The following is a 19,377-nucleotide window of genomic DNA, read 5'->3' as shown; positions in this document are numbered from 1 at the left end:
TCAAACTTGTGTCGGCTCTAAGGGTAGAATAAGGCCAATTCACAAATAGTGAAGTGCACAATGGCATCTTTGAATGGTCGTTTCGGAGTGGTCTAGGCCACTCTTTTGCCTTTGACTGGTCGAAAGAAAGTGTGCACCTTGGATTTGGCAGGCCCTTTTTGATTGCTTGTGTCGGGTGTTCAGAGCCCCGTCATCGGAGCAGTTGTCGAGATCAAGAGTTTCCCACTACATCACAACACGGCGTCGCCTCTGTAGATGAAAGTCCACTGTAACCTAGGTCACTGCATGCTGGCACCTTAAAAGGAATGCTTGTCCCACTGGCACATCTGCCATTTTTAGGGGAACTTAGGCTGAGTGAAATCAGTTGCTGTAGTCGTACATATTCACCTTGGCCAATTTTCGAGAGCAAGTCCGGTTAGACTTGCATGCTTGTCCTCAAAGTTCAAGGAACACTAGATGCACCTGACTTCGATTCAAAGGATGAAGGCGACCAGTATGAGCTTGGCCTTTTGCGATTTATAAAAATCGAGAGCAGAAAGTACTCGGTGTGTACCAAACAGCCAGACAAGCCTGATATAGTGTTTCTAATAAGTTGAACGATGGAATGCTTCCACTGCGTGTCTGTGCAAAGTGCTGTCCTCGTCTTTCAGTACTCTTCCCAAGTGCAACGTGGCCAAATGGGCTCAGCCTGGCCTCCCTGCCTTTTCCTTACCTCTCTCTCTCTCTCTGAGAAAGGATATTTTCTTGCAGAAATTCTGTGCAATGGTGACAGCTATAGCACCTAAATGGTATATTGTGAACTTATTTTTGAAGAGGCATGAATATGTTCCTTATGAATACCTATTTTAACACTGAACCAAAAGCCGAAGATGTCCTCCCATACTGTGTTGCACTTCACTAATAATCTGCCAAATAGATTGCCTTAAGTTATCTGAAACTGCATTTGTTCATGCAACAATGAATGACTGCAATGAACACTATACAATAATGCTCAGGTTTTGAAAAAACCCTACACTTAGTGACTGAAACGTACAGTTTATGTCGGAAAAGAGGCCCCACAATTAAAACTTGCTGCTTCTCATCTGTAAACACAGGCTGTTTAACTATTCAACATTTCAAATACAATTTCAATATGAGTATTCAAAGTTGTTGAATATTCATTTCTGTACATACAGAAGAGGTGGCAACACCTTTTGGAGTCTACAACGAGAAAGGCAAATAAATGGCAACAACTGTTCTGAATTGTTCTCAAACGGCTAGGGAAGCTTCAGTTGCTGTGCAAATACATACAGTAGCTAAGTTCTGCTCAACAATTGCCAGTCATTCTATAACAATGTCTACATTATGCTGCTTACAAGTTTGTTCTCAATTTAGCCAAATTTATTTATTTGGATAGCTTCCCCATGTTTGAGTCCCTATAAAACAATGTGGGGCATTGCGTAACATGCTCCAATAAACAGCATTCTACGTGGATGCACGTGCTGCTCCCATGTTTTAACACCGTCATTGTGATGGTGCACCAGACATCCAGTTCTGAACAGCACTGCATGTATGAATCATGTAAATGAGCAGTATTTTTTCACGAAAGGTACTCCACATGACTTTTACTTTAAAGATGAGAAAATATTTAGTATTTGATTCCCATATTTGAAAATTGTTTTCTCAAATACTCGTATTCAATTAGAAAATTTTGCTATTCAAGCACCCCATAGTAAAAATATCTGTAGAGCTATTCAATATAGCACTTAATGTTGCAGCTTGTCAAAGTTACGAAAACTCTCAAGGTTATCCCCCCAATTCTTTTGTAGAACAGAACAATATATCGATAAACAATTAGATCTGAGCAAGTGCTTTTCAAACCTAATGTGGCATCACTATCCTTTTGTTTATGCATCTTTTCTGGCTAGCCGACAAGAGTGACCCCAGATTTGTAATGTTACAATCTAAGTTAATACTGGCATGATAGCTATGCATTGTCATGTACAATATATTCTCATGTAACAGTCACGATACTGTTTCTCAGTCTTAGAGTTTCTTAAATGCAGCCCATAAAAAATTTGGAAAGCAGCGTCACACACGTGCACGCATGTGCACACGCACACACACAGAGGATAGTGAGAAAGCGTGATCAACAGCGTTCCTGGATACAAGTGTCACTAAAGGTTCACAAGCTTACCTTCACTAGCCTATTAACAAAAAGGTAAGCAGACTACGAGGAGCCAATTGCACTATGTGATAAGTCCCCATGCATCATGCCAATACCGGTCAAAGATGGAACAGCACATGTTGCATTGTGAGCTACAGTGCAACCACAGCATGAGTGGTTGACAAGATGTACTTAGAAGTAAGGTGCAGCCCACACTTTTCTAGTATTACATACCAAATATAGGGGTGTAGTATTGCACAGTATTTCATTTAAAGATTTAAATGTCTCTGAGCAACACCATATTGTCTGGCCTACTGCTCAGCAGCATAACACTGGGCCACTGCAGCAGCTTAAGTATTTTATGGGGAACCTATGAGGACTTTTGATGGCTTCGTTATGAGCTCGTGATTATTTTGTATGAACTTTGTCAAACCCCTACATCTGTACATTGCTCATTAAGACTCAATGTCTACTACACCGTTGTAAGGCAGAGCAGAGCCTACAACAGCCATCACAGTAAAAAGGCACACAAAGATCCAGTGTCCTGTTTGGTCAGAAGAGCTGTTGCTCCCTGGTGTGTTTTATTTATTTGTGGTGTGGTGGCACTATAAACAAGGGTAACGCTGGGTGGCAATGGTGGTGGAGGGGGTCAGACTGTCCCTTCAGACAAATCCAAAGTTCTTGGTGCGAATAGCCATCTGGATCTTGGCTCGTAGCACAGCCTTGGATGAGTAGAGCGGCAGGTATAGTCTGGAAATGCATGTGTTGGCCGTTGGCAGGTGGTGGTCGTCTGGGGGCCTGATGGTGATACTGGGCATGGGCTGAAAGCCTTCTTCGCTGGCTGGCAGGGCTGGGCTGCCTGTCCAGAAGTACACCTGAGGAACAGAGAAAATGAACTTGCATCATGTACCCGCTCGAAACCAAGTTAACGATAATGATTAACCCTTTACGGACAAATGTTGCATAAAAGTTGCAGTTTTGTTTTGAGTATGCAGTTTCTGGCTATACGTGCTTGGCCATTACTGAATGACAGGTGGGTTAGAGCAAAAATGGAAGGAACAAATTTAGTGCATGACTTGCTTTCTTTTGAGAGTAGTCAGAGGAGAAAGACGAATGCAAGATATCTGGCTGTCTGTACAAGTTCAACCAGTAGCCATAAGGGGGGCTTGGGGTGAAGCTGACTTCTAATTTTCTGCCTGGTGTTGCCCATGTATTGCTGCAATAGTTATCGCAAAATATTGATTCTTTGCGTTGAAAATTCTTGTTCTTGGTGCAGTTTGCACATTTTGATAGGAAACCAGTATTTCCTTGAGGTTCGAGCCAATATTCCTATGCAAAACATTTGTTTCAGCAACAACAATGGCACGAGGTATTTCTATAACTTTTCTTAAAGCTAACCATCTAATCTGCAAATATATCCAGTCCTGCCAACCAAATGAAAAAAAATACTACCGTCGAAGCCAAGAAATACTAAAAATAGTTTTCTACACAATATGTACACTGTTCATTAAAAAAATATGCTGACTGTAGAAGACACCGTTAAAAGGGCATGCTGCTCTATAGTTGCAGCAAGAATAATTTGCATGAAAGAAGGAAATTATACAGTCGAACCCACTCATAACAATACCTATTTTAACAATATTTCAGCTGTAACAATGAGAAGCTGCTGCACCATCAACTTTTGTATGTTTTTCATGGTGAAATAACCCGATTACTACAATGCCTTGATGCTGCATTATCAGTTACAATGATGAAGCCTGACTGCTGGGTGTCCGTGCCAGAATTTAGTGAAATGCGAAATCCTTGAAAAGAAAAAATGAAAAAGTGAAATTTGAGCCACTGAATGATGGCTTGCTGCCCCAATAGCTGCCACGCGCTCATTTTCCAGCTTTCTTTGCGCACCTCTCTCCCGTCACCCCTAACACGAATGGGCAGCGCCCATAGCTCTATGCCGCGCCACCCTCTCAAACATGAAAGGACTGTGCCAACTGCGCTAGTCCCAGATTCCTCACTGGCTCCTCACTTAGCGCAGTTACACAAATAGTTTAACAGCTTGAGTTTGTGTTTGTTGGTTGTGTCGAAATTATTCCGGGCCACATGATTTCTCAGCCTTCTCTGACTTGCCGCCGAAGCGGAAGATGGCTGATCCGCCCACTGATCACCAACAATGCACAATGTTGCCGGTGAAAACAAATCGCACGGCTATAGATTTTGAAACTAAGTACTTCTAACCGATGAGGCGATCGTCGCGAACGTGTTTGCATTGGATAGCGACGACGACGGCAGCGATGACGCGGTAGGGCAGGCTGCCTCAACATTGTCTTCACTGGAGGCCCAGCAGATGATTCAGTCCCTCCGGTGCTGTTTTTGTGAGGAACCTTCTGCTGTACTATATAGAGCACCTGGGTGCCTTGGAGAAGGATGTCGGCAAGCTTTGCATAAAGCATGCAAGGCTGATGGACATAGGGTTTACTTGTACAAGCCAGTGACAAGTACATGGCAAGATGCTTGTGGCGATCCCGCCTCAGTGTTTCTTCTGAATTTCTCAAGCTGACAGGCTGCCACGGAAACCTCTTCGCATTTTTTTAAAAATGCCCCTTTTGGGGCCACCAAAGCGATGCCTCGGCGGAGCTCGCATATCGCTTGCCACCCGTAACCCCTCTTAGCAGTTGTTATAGCAGTGCCATTCTAAAACGCCGACAGCCGCAGCTTGGTACATGAGATCGAAGCGCCCAAGAAGCAGTTAAACGAGTGAACACAATCAGCAGCCAGATGAAGGAATGTGGTGGGGAGGGGCATTGGCCTCTCGGCCATTATAGTTTTCTTACAACAGCTCTGCCATCCCCCTATTTTGATTTTTTCATGCAATCCGGTTATAACAAATATCAGTTATAACAATGGAATTTTCGTGGCGCTTGAATATTGTTATAAGTGGGTTTGAAAGTAACAATTATTTCTAAAATATTCAAGCAAGGGCAGCCTAAATTTCACCTGCCATTTTAAAGTCAGGCTTTGAAAATTGCTCTGAAATGCAGCCCATGCCCGTGACAACGGATCCATATGCAACATACTTTCCGATGTAACAGACTGTTATGTGCCTATGTTATCAATGAACCGCTTTTAACGGAACAAGCTATAACGGACCATCAGCTACAACGGACATACTTTTGGGCAAATAAATATATGTGCTTTGCTGTGGCAATGCATGCGGGAGGCAGTGCACTGCACGCAACTATTTTCAGTCACTCACGGAATGTACAAAAATGCACTTTTTTTTAAACAAGAAGTACATTGGTGGCAAGCTTCTATCAACTGCATGCCGTGCAACACCCAACATTGAATTTTCAGGTCAATGACGCAAGCAGCTCACCGCTGCCCACCCCTCTCGGCTCAGTGCCGAGCAAGTACGGAGGGTGTCACTAGGCCAGCTTAGTTTCAAAGCCGCAGCACATGACTCTTCAGAAACAACTGCTGACAACAGCAAAATGTATAGTTTTGATAACACTATTTCATCACATTGATTTGCACAAGAAAGATGGGCTACTAGTATTCGTGGCATGCAAGCTGCGAACCATGTGATGCAGTCGAGCCATCTCGCATGCAGTGCAGCTAGCGTCAGACGCAGGCTTAGAGTGGAACTTGCCACGTACCACAGCTCTCATTCATGCTACAGGTTTGACAGTAGTCGTAGCTTGTCGCAAAAGATTATATTAAGAAATCAGCTTATTATAGGTCAAGCACTGTTCTATGTGAAAAGCTGTGGCTGATATTTGTGTCACCAGCAGTGGCAATGTGCTCGGGCCTGGTGGTTGGCACCATGTCGGCACGGCAGGGAACAAGTTGGCCAGCTCCCTGTTGTTTTGCTTGTGTATGTAACAGTGGGATCTCGATAAACAAAAATTGTTTAAACGGAACTGACACTTAAACGGAACACCACCCTCATCAGCTTTATCTCTCCGTAAATTGAACTTCTGATAAACGGAACCAATTTCTCTGGTTCCTTGAGGTTCCATAGAGAGTCCACTGTACAGAGCACGGTCGAGAACACCGCCAATAAAATAGTAGGACTTGGCAGGTATGTGTATCTCAAACTTTAAAACCACAAGAGAACATTTCTAAAACAGCGCCAAACTATATTTCAATGAATTGAAAACAGGTTAGCAAGATCTTTTTGCTTAATCACCCCTATATACATAAGCTTTTCTCGAATGCCAGAAAATTTGCATGATGATGATTGCGTGACATACGTACATGGGACAGATTTTTGTTGGAGCTCGGCAGAGATCACTTTAGTGTTAAAAAAAGAGATGGCAACATGACCTGCGTAGGGATTGTTTTTTTTTGTCCTGTGTCATCCTTATGCACCAATACTTGGGAACATTAATCCATTTTGGTAGGCTGGTTTCACGAGTTTTACTACACCACCATTGTCGCAATGGACGTCGGTAGCAGTGGCACTTGGTAGATCGAGGGGCAACTATGGTTCAGAGCACCTAGTTTATTATTGTATATTTTTTAGATATTGTTCACGTCCCCACTTGATTCTTCTTGTTGAATTGGCAGGAAAATGCAGTTATAAAGGTCCTCAATATAAGCAGGGTTAAAATGTTCCCTCAAAATCTACATCTATCTACCTGGGAATTTTGCTCATGGTTGTCTTGACCTCATGACAGTGGAGAGGCAGCAAAGTCTGCAGACATCATGGTGCTCATAGGCAGTCCATAATGGCTACAAATGTGTTAGCTAATATGCTGCAGCCAATATATAACTGCACTGCTCGAAATATGCAGCAAAACAAAACCCCAGTGCCTACCTGACAGCCCAGATCAGGAGTAAAGGTACTACTGCAACCATAAAAAAATACTTAAGCATGTTCACCATCGATCAGGTTTATTGGATAAACAGGTTCAGAGGTCAGGCTAACAGTGTACGTAGGTGTGATGCTAATCAATCAATATGGGTGGGTAAAGACTCCTTGCCAACATTTTTACGCAGTACAGGAACATCAGTTGTCATTAAAGGGACACTAAAGGCAAATACTAAGTCACGCATGATAGATTGATAAGCATAATGAATGATAGATTAGTGTTCGAGAATCTCTAAGGCGTTAATATTATAGCGAAGAGAGCCTTAATAATTGAGAAATTGAGGTAAATGCAGGTCATGACTAGAGACTCCCCCGGGACATTCAAGCACTTGCCCGATGACGAAGGCACTCAGTTAAATTCTGTCACTAGTACTCAACTTACTCGTTGCAAAAAAGATCCTCGTTTTGGATTATAAGATGAAATAAAATGCTACTTGTCCAGTTCCATTTCATGTTTAGAAAAAAGAACTCATTGAAATTGCCGTTGACAACAATGTGGCTGGTCGAAAAGTTTCGTTTTCACTCGACTCTGCACCACCCACGTTTTCGTGTTTCAGTATTTTCCTGATCGTGTAGTGCTGCACCGGTTTTGCTGGCTCGCGAAGCTCGCACAAACTGCAACTAGCAAAGAATTCAGCTGCCATGTGATGTCCCGGGATGCCCGAACGGTCTAGTCCACTTGACCAAAAAGCAGCTGCAGCGGCAAATCCGCCGCTCTGTCTTGGCTCGGTGCCGCTGTCTGTCGGGCGCCGTTTTACTCACTAACGGCAGCAAAGGGCAGTGATGGCGTATGCAACATCGCAACTCCCTTGGTTGCATGGTGGGCGATTTCAATTTCTAAAAAGGTATTCGGACTCTTCAGATACAATTTTCTCATAAACTAAGTCTTTTCTTCGCACAAAACAAGCGTTGCGACGTTTCTGGAATGGTATTTAAACGGTCCACGTCGACTTTGTATTTGCCTTTAGTGTCCCTTGAAGCACATTAAAGCACCCCTGCTTTTACAGAGGCACGACCAGGAACTTAATGTATGTTCATAAAGAAATTAAAAAAAAATAATACGAACCAGATCCTGCTTCTCCTGGTTTGGCATTTTTTCCATCATAGACCAGAACCAGCGCTTGAACCTAAAGATTTTGTCACTGCTCTCCTCTGCAAAAAAGGGGACATATTAGCATGTCATCGCAGAACTGCTGTATCTACATGAACACAGCACCAGCCTAGTCACAATATTAACAAAACAGTCATCAGTCATTACAACATATAGATAGATGTAGAAGTGCACTTACTGCTCTCATCATTGAATGATGTGTAACTGATGAGTGCCTGTACATTGACTTCGCCGACACCATTGAGTAACAGTCTGAAGTCTTCTGCTGTGAGACCTTCCAAAGTGTTGTTGGGAAGCACATCATACACTCCCATGCGAATTGCCTGAAAAAGAAGACAGGGAAAAATGAGGCATCAATTGCAGACACTGTCCACCCTCGGCTTTATTTCTCTCTCTATTGTATATGAGGGCAAAAATTAACCACTTGCTCCTTTAGAGAAAGTGCACTACGAAATGTGACTTGGCCAAGAACAGGGAAGAAGAAATGTGTTTTATTCTTACCCCAAGGGCCCGTTCCTGTGACTTTATCATTCTGTACTCAGCATAGCGTCGAACATAGAGGTAGACATTGGTGGCGGTCACTTCCTGTTCCCTGCCTCCTGGGATCAGCTCCACAGTACCTCCACCCTAGACCACAGGGGTACAGAAGACATGCAGTCAGCACAAAGTATGGCCACTGCCAATACGGACAATGACCATCACAGCAATTCCACTTCTAATGATGCACACATGGCCATAATGCATGTGTTCTTGCATAGTGTCCACAACAATGCATACACTGCTTACTTGCTTTGTTACCTAGTTCAAATAATGCCAATCAAATACAATTATTTCTACCTACAGTGACATGCAGCCCAGAAATGTGGGATTTAGTTTAGCATGAATGAGGGTCTTTCACCCAATTGCAATAGGTACATTTTAGCCAGTTGATAAGAGTTACAATTTATAAATTCAGATTAACTAACAGAATCAAACAAAAGCAGACTATTCTAGTTGAATTTTCTAGTAAAAAGAACCAAACCAGTGTTCTTTATACAACTTCATCTATCAAGGTTTGTGCTACGTCAACAAATGGGTTAGTGTTGGCAGTCCCTTTACATCAAAATAGGGACAAAAGTTAAAACACATGGGTTTCAACAACCAATATGCAATGCAATAGCCAATGGGCTATAAGGGGCGCCGTGTTAGATGGCTCTGTATTAACTTTGAGCATGCACTAGCGTTCTTGCATTCTGCCTACATTAGAATGCAGCAGCAGCAGATCTCAGAACTTGACTTTTAGACATTTGGGCTAAGTGATTCTTGAGTGACCCGGCATGTGGCGGCAGATGCTCCAGCTTACATGGAACAATATTGTGACTGACAAAGCAGTGCCCGTGAGCATGTGTCAATTCTGTGTAATCAAACAATAAATATCCACATATACTGTTGGCTCATTTGTAAAGCACACAGACCTTTTAATAAAGTAGCACATGATTTTCCATGGCTTGCTTGAATTCCTTAAATTTCTGGTCTATGGCATACCAAATTCTTTGGCTATCGGTATCTGCCACTCAGTGTGATCACATTTCCGGCCAGTCACCTAGGATGGGCATATGCCACTGTAACACTGGGGGGGCATAGAATGTACATAGAATGTGCCAACTACTTTCTGCGTAACTGTCTTCTCCCCATTCACCCCCTTGACAAACATCAAACTTCACTTTCGACTTTGCGACATCATTGTGTTGATCCCCAATCTGTACGTCGACTTGAATCAATTCAAGAAATCGTAACTCATACTCAGCAGCACCCTGTGACATGACCAGTGAGTAGCCACAGTGGATATGGGGAGAAAAAAAAATGTAGCTCTGGCAATCTCAAGAGATGAACAGCATCAGACAGTGGCAACTCTCACAGTGTCATTATCTCAAAGGTCAAGTTGCTCACCTCCTCAGGACACAGGTCGATGCAGAAGGTCAGGTCGAGGGCAGAGAACACGGTGCTCGAGTCCCGCGATTCTGCCTCCAGTACCAGCTGGCGCAGAGACTCGTACAGCAGGGGGTCGAAAAACGCCAGGTCGTGCCAGCCAATGCGTTTGTTCAAAATGTACTTGATGACGTGCCGGTTCAAGGAGATGGGGCACAGCTCATTCTGCAGCAGGCACAGCCCGACAATCCTGCATCAGAGTTCGGAGAAAGTTTATTTTCTAGTGAAGACGCACCACAATTTAATAAATTTTTCTAGTTTCCGGTCGCCATCAGAAATCTGCAAGACAGTACAAGGGAGCCTTAGAAATATTGCACCTAAAGGGCTTTGCATACCCAAAATCCTATACCCTGCTTGCGTTTTTTAAACCTGATAGCGTTAAGGAGCCCGTGTTGCAGAAAATCCGGTGTTAGCGCCGCCACTGGCGTCTCTGGCCTAGCAAATCATCTCAAACCACGCATTCTGATCCACACAGGCACTCCGCGTAGTGCATAGGTGTGTTTGTTACATGGAAACTCAAACACACACCCCTTTTAATGTGATAGCGTTTTCCAGCTGCCATATGAGGTCTGTATTAACAGAAGTGGTGCGGCCCGCTCAGTTCTTTGCAACACCATCAAAACAAGAACCATAAAGTTCACCGCCAGTGTTTCCGGGAAAACATTACGGTTACATAAGCTGCAGTTGCTGAGAAGCACGAGAAGCAGTCGGGGATAGTTAAATACTATTGCATTCCACTCAAAGGCAAAGCTTCAGTGTCCTCCAAAATGTTTTTGTACTCCTTTTGTGTCTTTTTGTGTCCTTCTGTATACCTTCTTGCATTCTTTTCTATAGCATTCTTCTTTGCGTCCCCTAACTTTGGGTGTGCAAAATTTAAAACTCCCTACAACTGCTGACACTTATTCTTTAGGGGGGAAGAGGGGTACCAAGGAGAACATGGAAATGCTCTTTCAAGTTCTCTTCAGCGCCTTCCTAGTTAGCAACCGCAACTCCCAAGTCTCAAATGGTTTTTGGCCACATATATATAGTCTCCTGTTAACTCGACTCCAGTTGATTAGATTTTTCAGTGATCATATTTATTCGAATCTAGGCTGATAGTTTCTTTCAAATAATCATATACCAAGCTCTAGGGTCGGCTTAGATTCGAGGATTTAAAAAAGGTGCTAGTTTGTAATTGAAAATGATAAATATGGAGCATAGCTAGCGCCATCTAGAAAAGTCAGTATCGCAGCCGCTGTTAGCCGCGCCAGTAGCCAGCTGAAGTACACAAGCGACGCCGCTACTTTGTCGTGTGTCGTATTGGCGTGTGATGTGGCCCATAGCGCGGTGTTATCGTAATGGCACCAAACAGGCAATGCCACTGCAGTGACACTTTCAAACGAAAAGTTATGCTAGCCGCAGAGGCGTTCAAGCCGGGTGGAACTTCGGCATCGATGAGAAAAACGTCCGTCATTGGAGGGGTAATGGGGGATGCTTTTTGCGTTTGCTGCAGCGAGGAGATGGCAGCAATAAGGAAAATAAGCGCGTGATAACAGAGAGGAGCAAGGCATGCAAGCCGTGCATGGGCACGCCAGTGCGAGCTCGCACTCGTCCGCAAGCGTGCGTGGTCTGGGCTATAGCGATGAGGCTAGCAGCAATGATAACGCAGAGTGAGCTCGGCTCGTTCATATTAAATAAATGCTGCTTTCATTTTGTCAATGCTGTCCTCACTTTTTTTTGTTTGGCCTACATTAGAGGTAAGCTTTTTATTTTTATTATTATTATTATTATTATTCCTTTTTCTGGCTTCGGACATTTGGGGGTCTGCTTAGAATCGGGGCCGGCCTAGATTCGAGTAAGTACAGCACTTTGATTGCGACATGAAGTCCCGGCCCACACCCATACTTTCTCATGGGCTAACACTTTCATTACCTTGACCAACAGGTATGGTTTGGTGCCACTAGTAGCTTCAGTTGTCAAATGACACTCAAAAAGCTCATAAAATCGCACCCCCATGAGACTAAAGGGCACACTGCTGCAAACCGTGTCATCACAAGTGAGATGAGGGTTGTATCCTTCAATCGTACTCTCGCCGGCATCTATACATACCCTCACGAACAAAAACAAAAGCACGTTGCTACAAACTGTAGCACCAAAGGAGTAAGGTATATGTGACTTTTCTACTCACGTATGACTTATTTTATTGCTTTTAAATTTTTCAGTTAAAGTTGCTAATTTGCAATTTGCTAGGTGTGACCTACACATCTTGCCTGGCAAGTACCCCAGTCACCAGGGGCACTACTGATCGCAATCGAACCCAATTGGGGTCGAACTACTTGATCGCCATTAGCTTTTTTGCAGGCAATGGCAGTTGAGAAATAAATCCCAATTGGGCTAGATCATAATCTAAAATGCCCGCTGTGGCTGGGCTAAAAAGGACAATCAGTTCCCATTTTCACAACTACAGCCTCACTTGCACCAATGTTGTTGTGCCACAATGCCCTGTAGACACAAAAGCTGTAGATAACACATGGCCAATGTAACTTCAGCCACGAGCAAGAGACATCGCCATGACTTGCCTGCCAACGTTCCGGAATGCATTCAGTCTGTCTGGCGTGCACTTTCCCTGGCGTGGGGCATAGAAACCTCTTTTGCCTGGCTGATACACAAGAGGGCTGCAGTCCTCGCCGTCGTCCTCTTCTTCCTCCGCATCACTGCGCCGTGCCGTCGTGCTCCGCCGGCCTCGCTCCCCAAGGCTGAACACATCCAGGTCCAGGAGAGTCTCCGCTTCCCTGTAAGAGCACCATGGTGAGTTGAGTAAACGAGACCAGCTGCAAACATGCCAAGAACTAAATTCATTGCAGCATGTTTCCAGCAGTGCAAGAGCGGCTTCATATTACAGTCAAACCTCACTGTAATGAAGTCATATCCATCAAAAGAATATCTTAATTTTATACAATTTTCATTCTAAGCATAATTTCATTACGTGCTCATATCGGTCAGAAACATTATAGATGTATTTAATTATTTGGCAAGACGGTAAGATTAATTAATTAATCACATCTTAACATATTTACAATATGTACTGTTATGATGTGTGTAATTACATGTTATGATGGAACTGTCTTGTAAAAAAATCCGACAATGAAGAATAAAACTAAAAAACAAAGTGCACAGATGCAGCTGAAATGGCCGTCACACTCCTGCGAACTTATCATTGAACAATAAATACACATTATTCAGGAGAGGGAATTTCCAGCATGTAACAACAGCTGTTGTTACGGTATGAATTATTGTTTGAACAAAGTGTTACCAGATGGCACCTGACTAATGATGACTATAAAAGGAGCGAACGCTAAGCAAAGGAGAGACACAGGCACTTGCAGCGAAAAGTTCGGGGTTTAACTGCGAGTTGCCATGCGAGGTACCATAATTCTTGTTGCTTTGTTTTCCCGAGTTAAGTTACCACTGTTTGAATAAACATTTTGTTCTCATTATTTTTGTCTCTGGAACCCACAGCCCAGCAATAGGATCACTGAAAAGTTGACGCGGCACTATATCAAATCAGGCAAAATATTTTTTGGCAATTAAATTTTCAGTTTTTTTTTTTGTAAACTCCAATGCAATTTACTTACCGTCCATGCGACACAATGATCTCCAGAGCCTCGTCAACTTTTTCGCGAAGGGCATCCTCTGAAGCCAAGAGGAGGAGCAGTTGGGCAGCTGACTGTTCAAGAAGCATGCCTGTGATCTTGCTGGCTAAGGACTGAGTAGAGGAAAATGTCGGTGTCAACTGTACTTCCTGCGTGCAGATCGCGCACGCAAAATACGAAGACAACTGTCAGTTCTCCCGTTGAAATATTAACAAATGCTGCACAGTATTTACAAAATTTCCTCACAACAAAATATTTTTACAAAGAAGTATTAATCAACATACCGTATGTACTCATAAAAAAAACCTACCTTCATGTAAGCACCACGCACTTTGGAGGTAAAAAAATTTGCAAGAAACTTTCACCAAAGATTAAACTTTGAGCGTCGCTACAAGTTGCTATAATATCTAACAGCGTGGAGAGCATGCAGAACGACCATTTTCGAGAGAATGCTGATGAGGTATACAGTCGAAGCCACTTATAACAATACCAGTTTTAACAATATATCGGTTATAACAATGAGAAGCTGCTGCACCGTCAACTTTTGTATGTTTTCCATGGTGAAATAATCCGCTTGCTACAATGCCCCGATGATGCATTATCGGTTATAATGATGAAGTCTGGCTGCTGAGTGTCCGAGCCGAAAGGTAGTGAAATGCGAAATCCTTGAAAATAAAAAAAGAACGAAAAATTCGGGTCATTGCATGATGGGTTGCTGCTCCAAAAGCCGCCGTGTGCTCATTTTACAGCCTTCCTCGTGCGGCTCTACATCTAGTCGCCCTTCCACCCCTCCGAACACGAACGGGCTGCGCCCATAGCTCTACGCTGCCCCACCCTTCGAAACACGAATGGACCACACCAAGTGCGCAGCAAGCAGATTGCTCGCATGTTGCTTGCTGGCTCATCATTCCACGTGGTTCTGCAAACAGCTTAATAGCTTGCGTTCGATGCTGTTGGTCGGGTCAAAGTCATTCCTGGCCACGCGGTTTCTCAGCCTCGCTTGACTCACCGCTGAAACGAAAGATAGCTGATCCACCCGCTGATCATCGGCAATGCACGACGTTGCCGGTGAAAGGAAAGCGCACCGCCATAGATTTGGAAACTAAGTGCTTCTAACCGATGAGACGATCGTCGTGAACGTGCTTGCATCACACAGCGACGGCGACAGCGATGATGCGGTAGGGCAGGCTGCCGCGGCAGCCTTCTCGCAATTTTTAAGAGGCCTCTTTCGGGGCCACCAAAGCGATCGCAGTTCTCGCACATCACTTGCCACCCATGACGCCTCTTTGCAGTTATTACAGCAGTGCCATTCTTTAACGCCGACAGCCACGACTTCTTACACGCGATCAGAGTACCCAGGAAGCAGTCAAACGAGTGAACACAATCGGCAGCCGGATGGAGGAAGGTGGTGCGGAGGGGCGTTGGGCTCCCCACCATTATAGTTTTCTCACATCAGCTCTGCCATCCCCCTATTTTGATTTTTTCATTCAACCCAGTTATAACAATTATCGGTTATAACAATGAAATTTTCGTGGCACTTGAATATTGTTATAAGTGGGTTCGACTGTACTCCAGTCCATATTCAACAGGCAACGTTACGGATAGACCTCAACAGCACTGCATTGTCAACTGTCGCCGAACAGTTATGGTTTCATACTGAATCAACGTAGATCTATTTGCTACACACCTCGCGAACAAAAGCGAGTGCACGGGATGACCGTTGTTTATGGCCGCCATTTTACACTGCACAGCGGCCCCTCATTCCAAATGCCATTTGTAGGTCTGCACATTGTCTCGTTTCATAGCATCAAGCGACCTACCACATGACTAGCTTTAGATTTACATGAGGGCTCAAAAATGTAATGTGACAATAGTGTGCAGACTGCCCGATGCATTTACAAGGACAACAGATGGACAGGAAGGGAGGGTGTCACAAACTAGTTGTGGGCCTCTAGATATGATAACGTACAAGAATAAAAAAAAGGGAGAGAGAGAACAACACCGAATCCAAAAGTGAAAAGGTACCCACTGTTTACCCTTGCGCCACCGATGACTGTATGGATCAGGTACAAGTCACGCGATGCACAGTCTCCGCTTTTGTCTGTCGCACAGATCATAGGCACAGATTGGCCTTAAACAACCTGACGATAACCCACAGAAACCACCTGCCTTGAAGTTGGAAAACCCTCCTATTTTCTGGTAGATAACTGGAAAGCAATAACTCTGCAAATTTCATTCAAATCGTTCGAAAAAAAAAAAAAAATGTTTTTTTGAAGTGCCTCGTCCCCCCCCCTTAAACACAGTATGGCCCACTATTAAACTGAAAACCTCAATGGTATAAGGACAACATAACTTCTATGTTTTTTTCGATTCAGAGGGAAAAAAAGCATTTCATTCTATTCGTCAGACATTCTATCAATACAAATTATTTTCTAGACCTTTGTACATGATCTGCACTATCAGTACTCGCATACTAATTTGGTGTTCCCTTTAATAATAGTAGACCATGCTATTCATCTAAATTTCTGCATACCTAAGTTACTTGTAGCTAATCTTGTTATGTAACTTGAGTAGATTCCTAAGCATATGCAGTTAGTGTTTTCTCTTTTTGTACAAAATTTGTAAGCATAAAAGAGTGTTAAATTTTCTGATATTCAATTCAATACTCGGTTTTTCTTTTTCTTGATTCTAGTTAATATTTAGTTTGAAATTACCATTCAGTATTTGCACACCCATAATTAAAACTACAACTACCACCATGCATTACCTGTGCACCTCTGGGCTTTCGGCATGCAACATACTATGTTTTGCTTGCTACTGCAACCTGTGCGCCGTGGCTGCTGGTTGCGAAAACTTGTCACTCCACTCGTTCGGTGGTAAATAGGTTCATATCCACGATGCCTTCCATGTAATAACTATGTCAGATTTTACAACATATAGGTATGAAACTTAATTCTACATTGATTTCTATGGCACATGCCTATATACAGTTAAACCTCGATATAACAAAGTATTTAACTTTTCATAACCTCTTGTCCAAAGAACAACATGTATTTAGAACGTCAATATAACGAACTGCAAGGATAGGTGAGGGGCAACATTTTCGTGATATAAAGAAAATCAGTTTCGGAGATATACATTGCTTAGGAACCACACATAGCAGAATCGAGGAAAGCATCAAGAAATGGCCCACTTAGATGTGCATAAAGGTCATGTGAAACTACTGCTTTCTCCTGAATTTCCCAGTAAACATAGCTGCTTTTGAGCAGAGTGAAGTTGTGTGACTGCCATTGTGGTAGAGACACTAGGTAGAGTGGCCACAGCACCATTGGTGGATTTAAATGGAAGCAGCCTTGTGTGTACACTTTTTTTTGTTAAGCACAGTCACACCTCTTCAGTGCATAATATCAGCGCAGCACACACATAATGAAATAATGTGCCTAGCAATATGCTTACAATGCCACTAAGAGTTCATGTGCGTTCTTATACTAGCCCAAGGTTAAACTAGAACTCTTCAGGGGAAAGCAGTACATGATCACAATAAAATGAGCAGTCACCTAAGGTTGAAAGAAAGGGAGAGAGATTATTAAAGAAATACAGAGAGGTAGGCCTGAGGTAGCAGACCTCTAACCTGCTGTTCTGCCCAGAGGGAAGGGGAACGTTGAAAGGAACATATAATAAATTATATGTTACGAATGAGTGCTCATTTTATGCTGATTGCTTTCTGGACACCTAATGTCTTCAGACTCACTGGACGCAAGGCATGGACACGGGGGTACAGCCTCTGGCCCAGCTGCTGCCGATGAGGGCTGAGGTGGTCGTTAGAAGCCTGTCCACTGCCACCTGCCTCACCGGGCATCACAAATGGGGGTGCATCATAGCGCAGGCCGCCACCCGACTTGGTCGCTTGGCCACCCGCACTTCCACTGCGCCGTTCCTTGTCCCTCTCCCGTGATCGAAGTCGCTGAATTATGTCTGAGGAAACAAAACGAACAGATCAGGAGAGGGTTGATTGGCTAGGTGAGGAACATGGAGACCACTTGAAAAGATGCACAAAGGAACTCAAAATCTGGTCTACTGGTGTGCACTATAATCAAAGAGAGAGAGAGAGAGAGAGAGAGAGAGAGAGAGGGGGGGGAAATAAAAAATTGCTTTTTTTCTTTCTCTTTTCTCTCTTTCTTTTGGCTTCAAGCCTAGTAAGTTAAGTCAAGTCTGCCTTCAAGTAACATTTACAACCAAGCAATGTGACTGACCATCAGGAGATCATATAAAAGTTTTGACTAGCTAAGGCAAAATTATGCAGTGTTCATCAAAACGCCTTGTTCATAAGTATGTAATGTGTAGATACAAATAAGGATCAGTGCACATATTTGTTTGAAACTGAAGCAAATGCACCACAGAAAGAATGAAGGAACCATGAGGCGTCAGAGCCGAGCAGCATGTAAGAGAAAGGCGGACAAGTGAGGACGACTGGTTCCACAAGGAAGTCGATTCCGGAACCAAATCCTGACATGACAGTCTGCCTACAGGTGACTCATTGCCGATGTACGACAATCGGCTGTTTAAATGGCGCAACCGGCCACATTTACGCGCGATTCGCAGTACAATTGTGCTAGCTGGGGCACAGCATATACCACACAGTTTTTTTCTCTCTCTTCTGCACCTATTTCTGCTTTAATATGAATTAAAATGTGCAACAAGCACTTCTACGCACCACCGCAATCTCATGTCTGGATGACCCAGGGACTTAGGGTTAGCGATGTGATCAGTCAGTATTCAAAGGCCACTCTGCAGTGGGAGTGACTTGCAAAATTTGTGTGCATAAGATAAGTAAACATTTCTGTGTTCGACACTGCCATGGATAAGCAAATCAGTACTGATGACCTTTAAAAACTGTTTGAACTATTTTGTGATCCCCTTGGAGTTTCATATGTCTGGGATCGACTTAGTCCACATATTAATGAGGCTGTCACTTGCTCGCAACACTAGTGCTTTTCACTGTACAGTCTGACTCTTAGGATAATGAAATCGTATGTGCTGCAAAAAACTTAATTGTGAATTACGTCTGCCAACTCTAGGATGCCATTTTGTTTTCTTACAATGATGGAGTGATTAATGAGGCCAGGGTCACCATATCCTCGTTAGTGATAAGAATGACAACACGGCATGACAACAGCAAGTTAACACATGTTCCATTCATTGCCAAGGCTTACTTGATCCCTTCTCACTTCCCAAGGCTCACTTCCGATTGGAATTTTCCAGTTGTTCCAACTGCCTGCTGACACATTTAGGAGTTTATCCACATGCATGAATAGAGTGTACCAAGCATGGTTTCCATACCAGCCCAATAGATGGCCATAGAGGTGCAGTGTGTCCTCTGATAGGTGGTTGGTGTTTATCACCAATTGTAAGCAATGCTTGAATCAGATTATTTTTCAAGTGATTAATTATGTGCCATACAATGCATTAATGTTTTAAAGTTAATTAGACAAACATTTTAATTAGAGAAAAAGAAGCACACTCGAACCCACTTACAGCATTACTGGTTTTAACAATATTCAGATGTAACAATGCGCAGCTGCTGCACTGTGAACTTTTGTGTGTTCTATGGTAAAACAAATTGCTAACTATGATGTTCTCATGCCGCACTATC

At 43.4% G+C, this 19,377-nt stretch overlaps 1 protein-coding gene across 11 annotated transcripts in view; it reads right to left on the bottom strand.

The window, feature by feature from the left end:
- Positions 1–2,688: 2,688 nt before the first annotated feature.
- hyd (E3 ubiquitin-protein ligase hyd) overlaps positions 2,689–19,377 on the bottom strand; it is a 173,635-nt gene continuing 156,946 nt past the window's right edge. For 7 of the 11 annotated variants that reach the window (XM_050171479.3, XM_050171480.3, XM_050171481.3 and 4 more), the window contains 8 exons: positions 17,476–17,699; positions 13,707–13,873; positions 12,651–12,863; positions 10,054–10,282; positions 8,626–8,751; positions 8,303–8,447; positions 8,080–8,165; positions 2,689–3,021 (listed from right to left, as the gene is read on the bottom strand). In XM_050171479.3, the coding sequence (XP_050027436.1) occupies positions 2,809–3,021; positions 8,080–8,165; positions 8,303–8,447; positions 8,626–8,751; positions 10,054–10,282; positions 12,651–12,863; positions 13,707–13,873; positions 17,476–17,699 (1,403 nt within the window). In that variant the 3' untranslated portion in view covers positions 2,689–2,808. The remainder of the gene's footprint in view (positions 3,022–8,079; positions 8,166–8,302; positions 8,448–8,625; positions 8,752–10,053; positions 10,283–12,650; positions 12,864–13,706; positions 13,874–17,475; positions 17,700–19,377) is intronic. The other 4 variants (XM_050171482.3, XM_050171484.3, XM_050171488.3 and 1 more) reach the window with 1 other exon arrangement.

Source organism: Dermacentor andersoni, chromosome 6 (assembly GCF_023375885.2).
Source record: "Dermacentor andersoni chromosome 6, qqDerAnde1_hic_scaffold, whole genome shotgun sequence".
Taxonomy (NCBI): domain Eukaryota; kingdom Metazoa; phylum Arthropoda; class Arachnida; order Ixodida; family Ixodidae; genus Dermacentor; species Dermacentor andersoni.
Note: the sequence above shows the minus strand (reverse complement) of the source record. Positions and strands in the feature narration are given on the sequence as shown.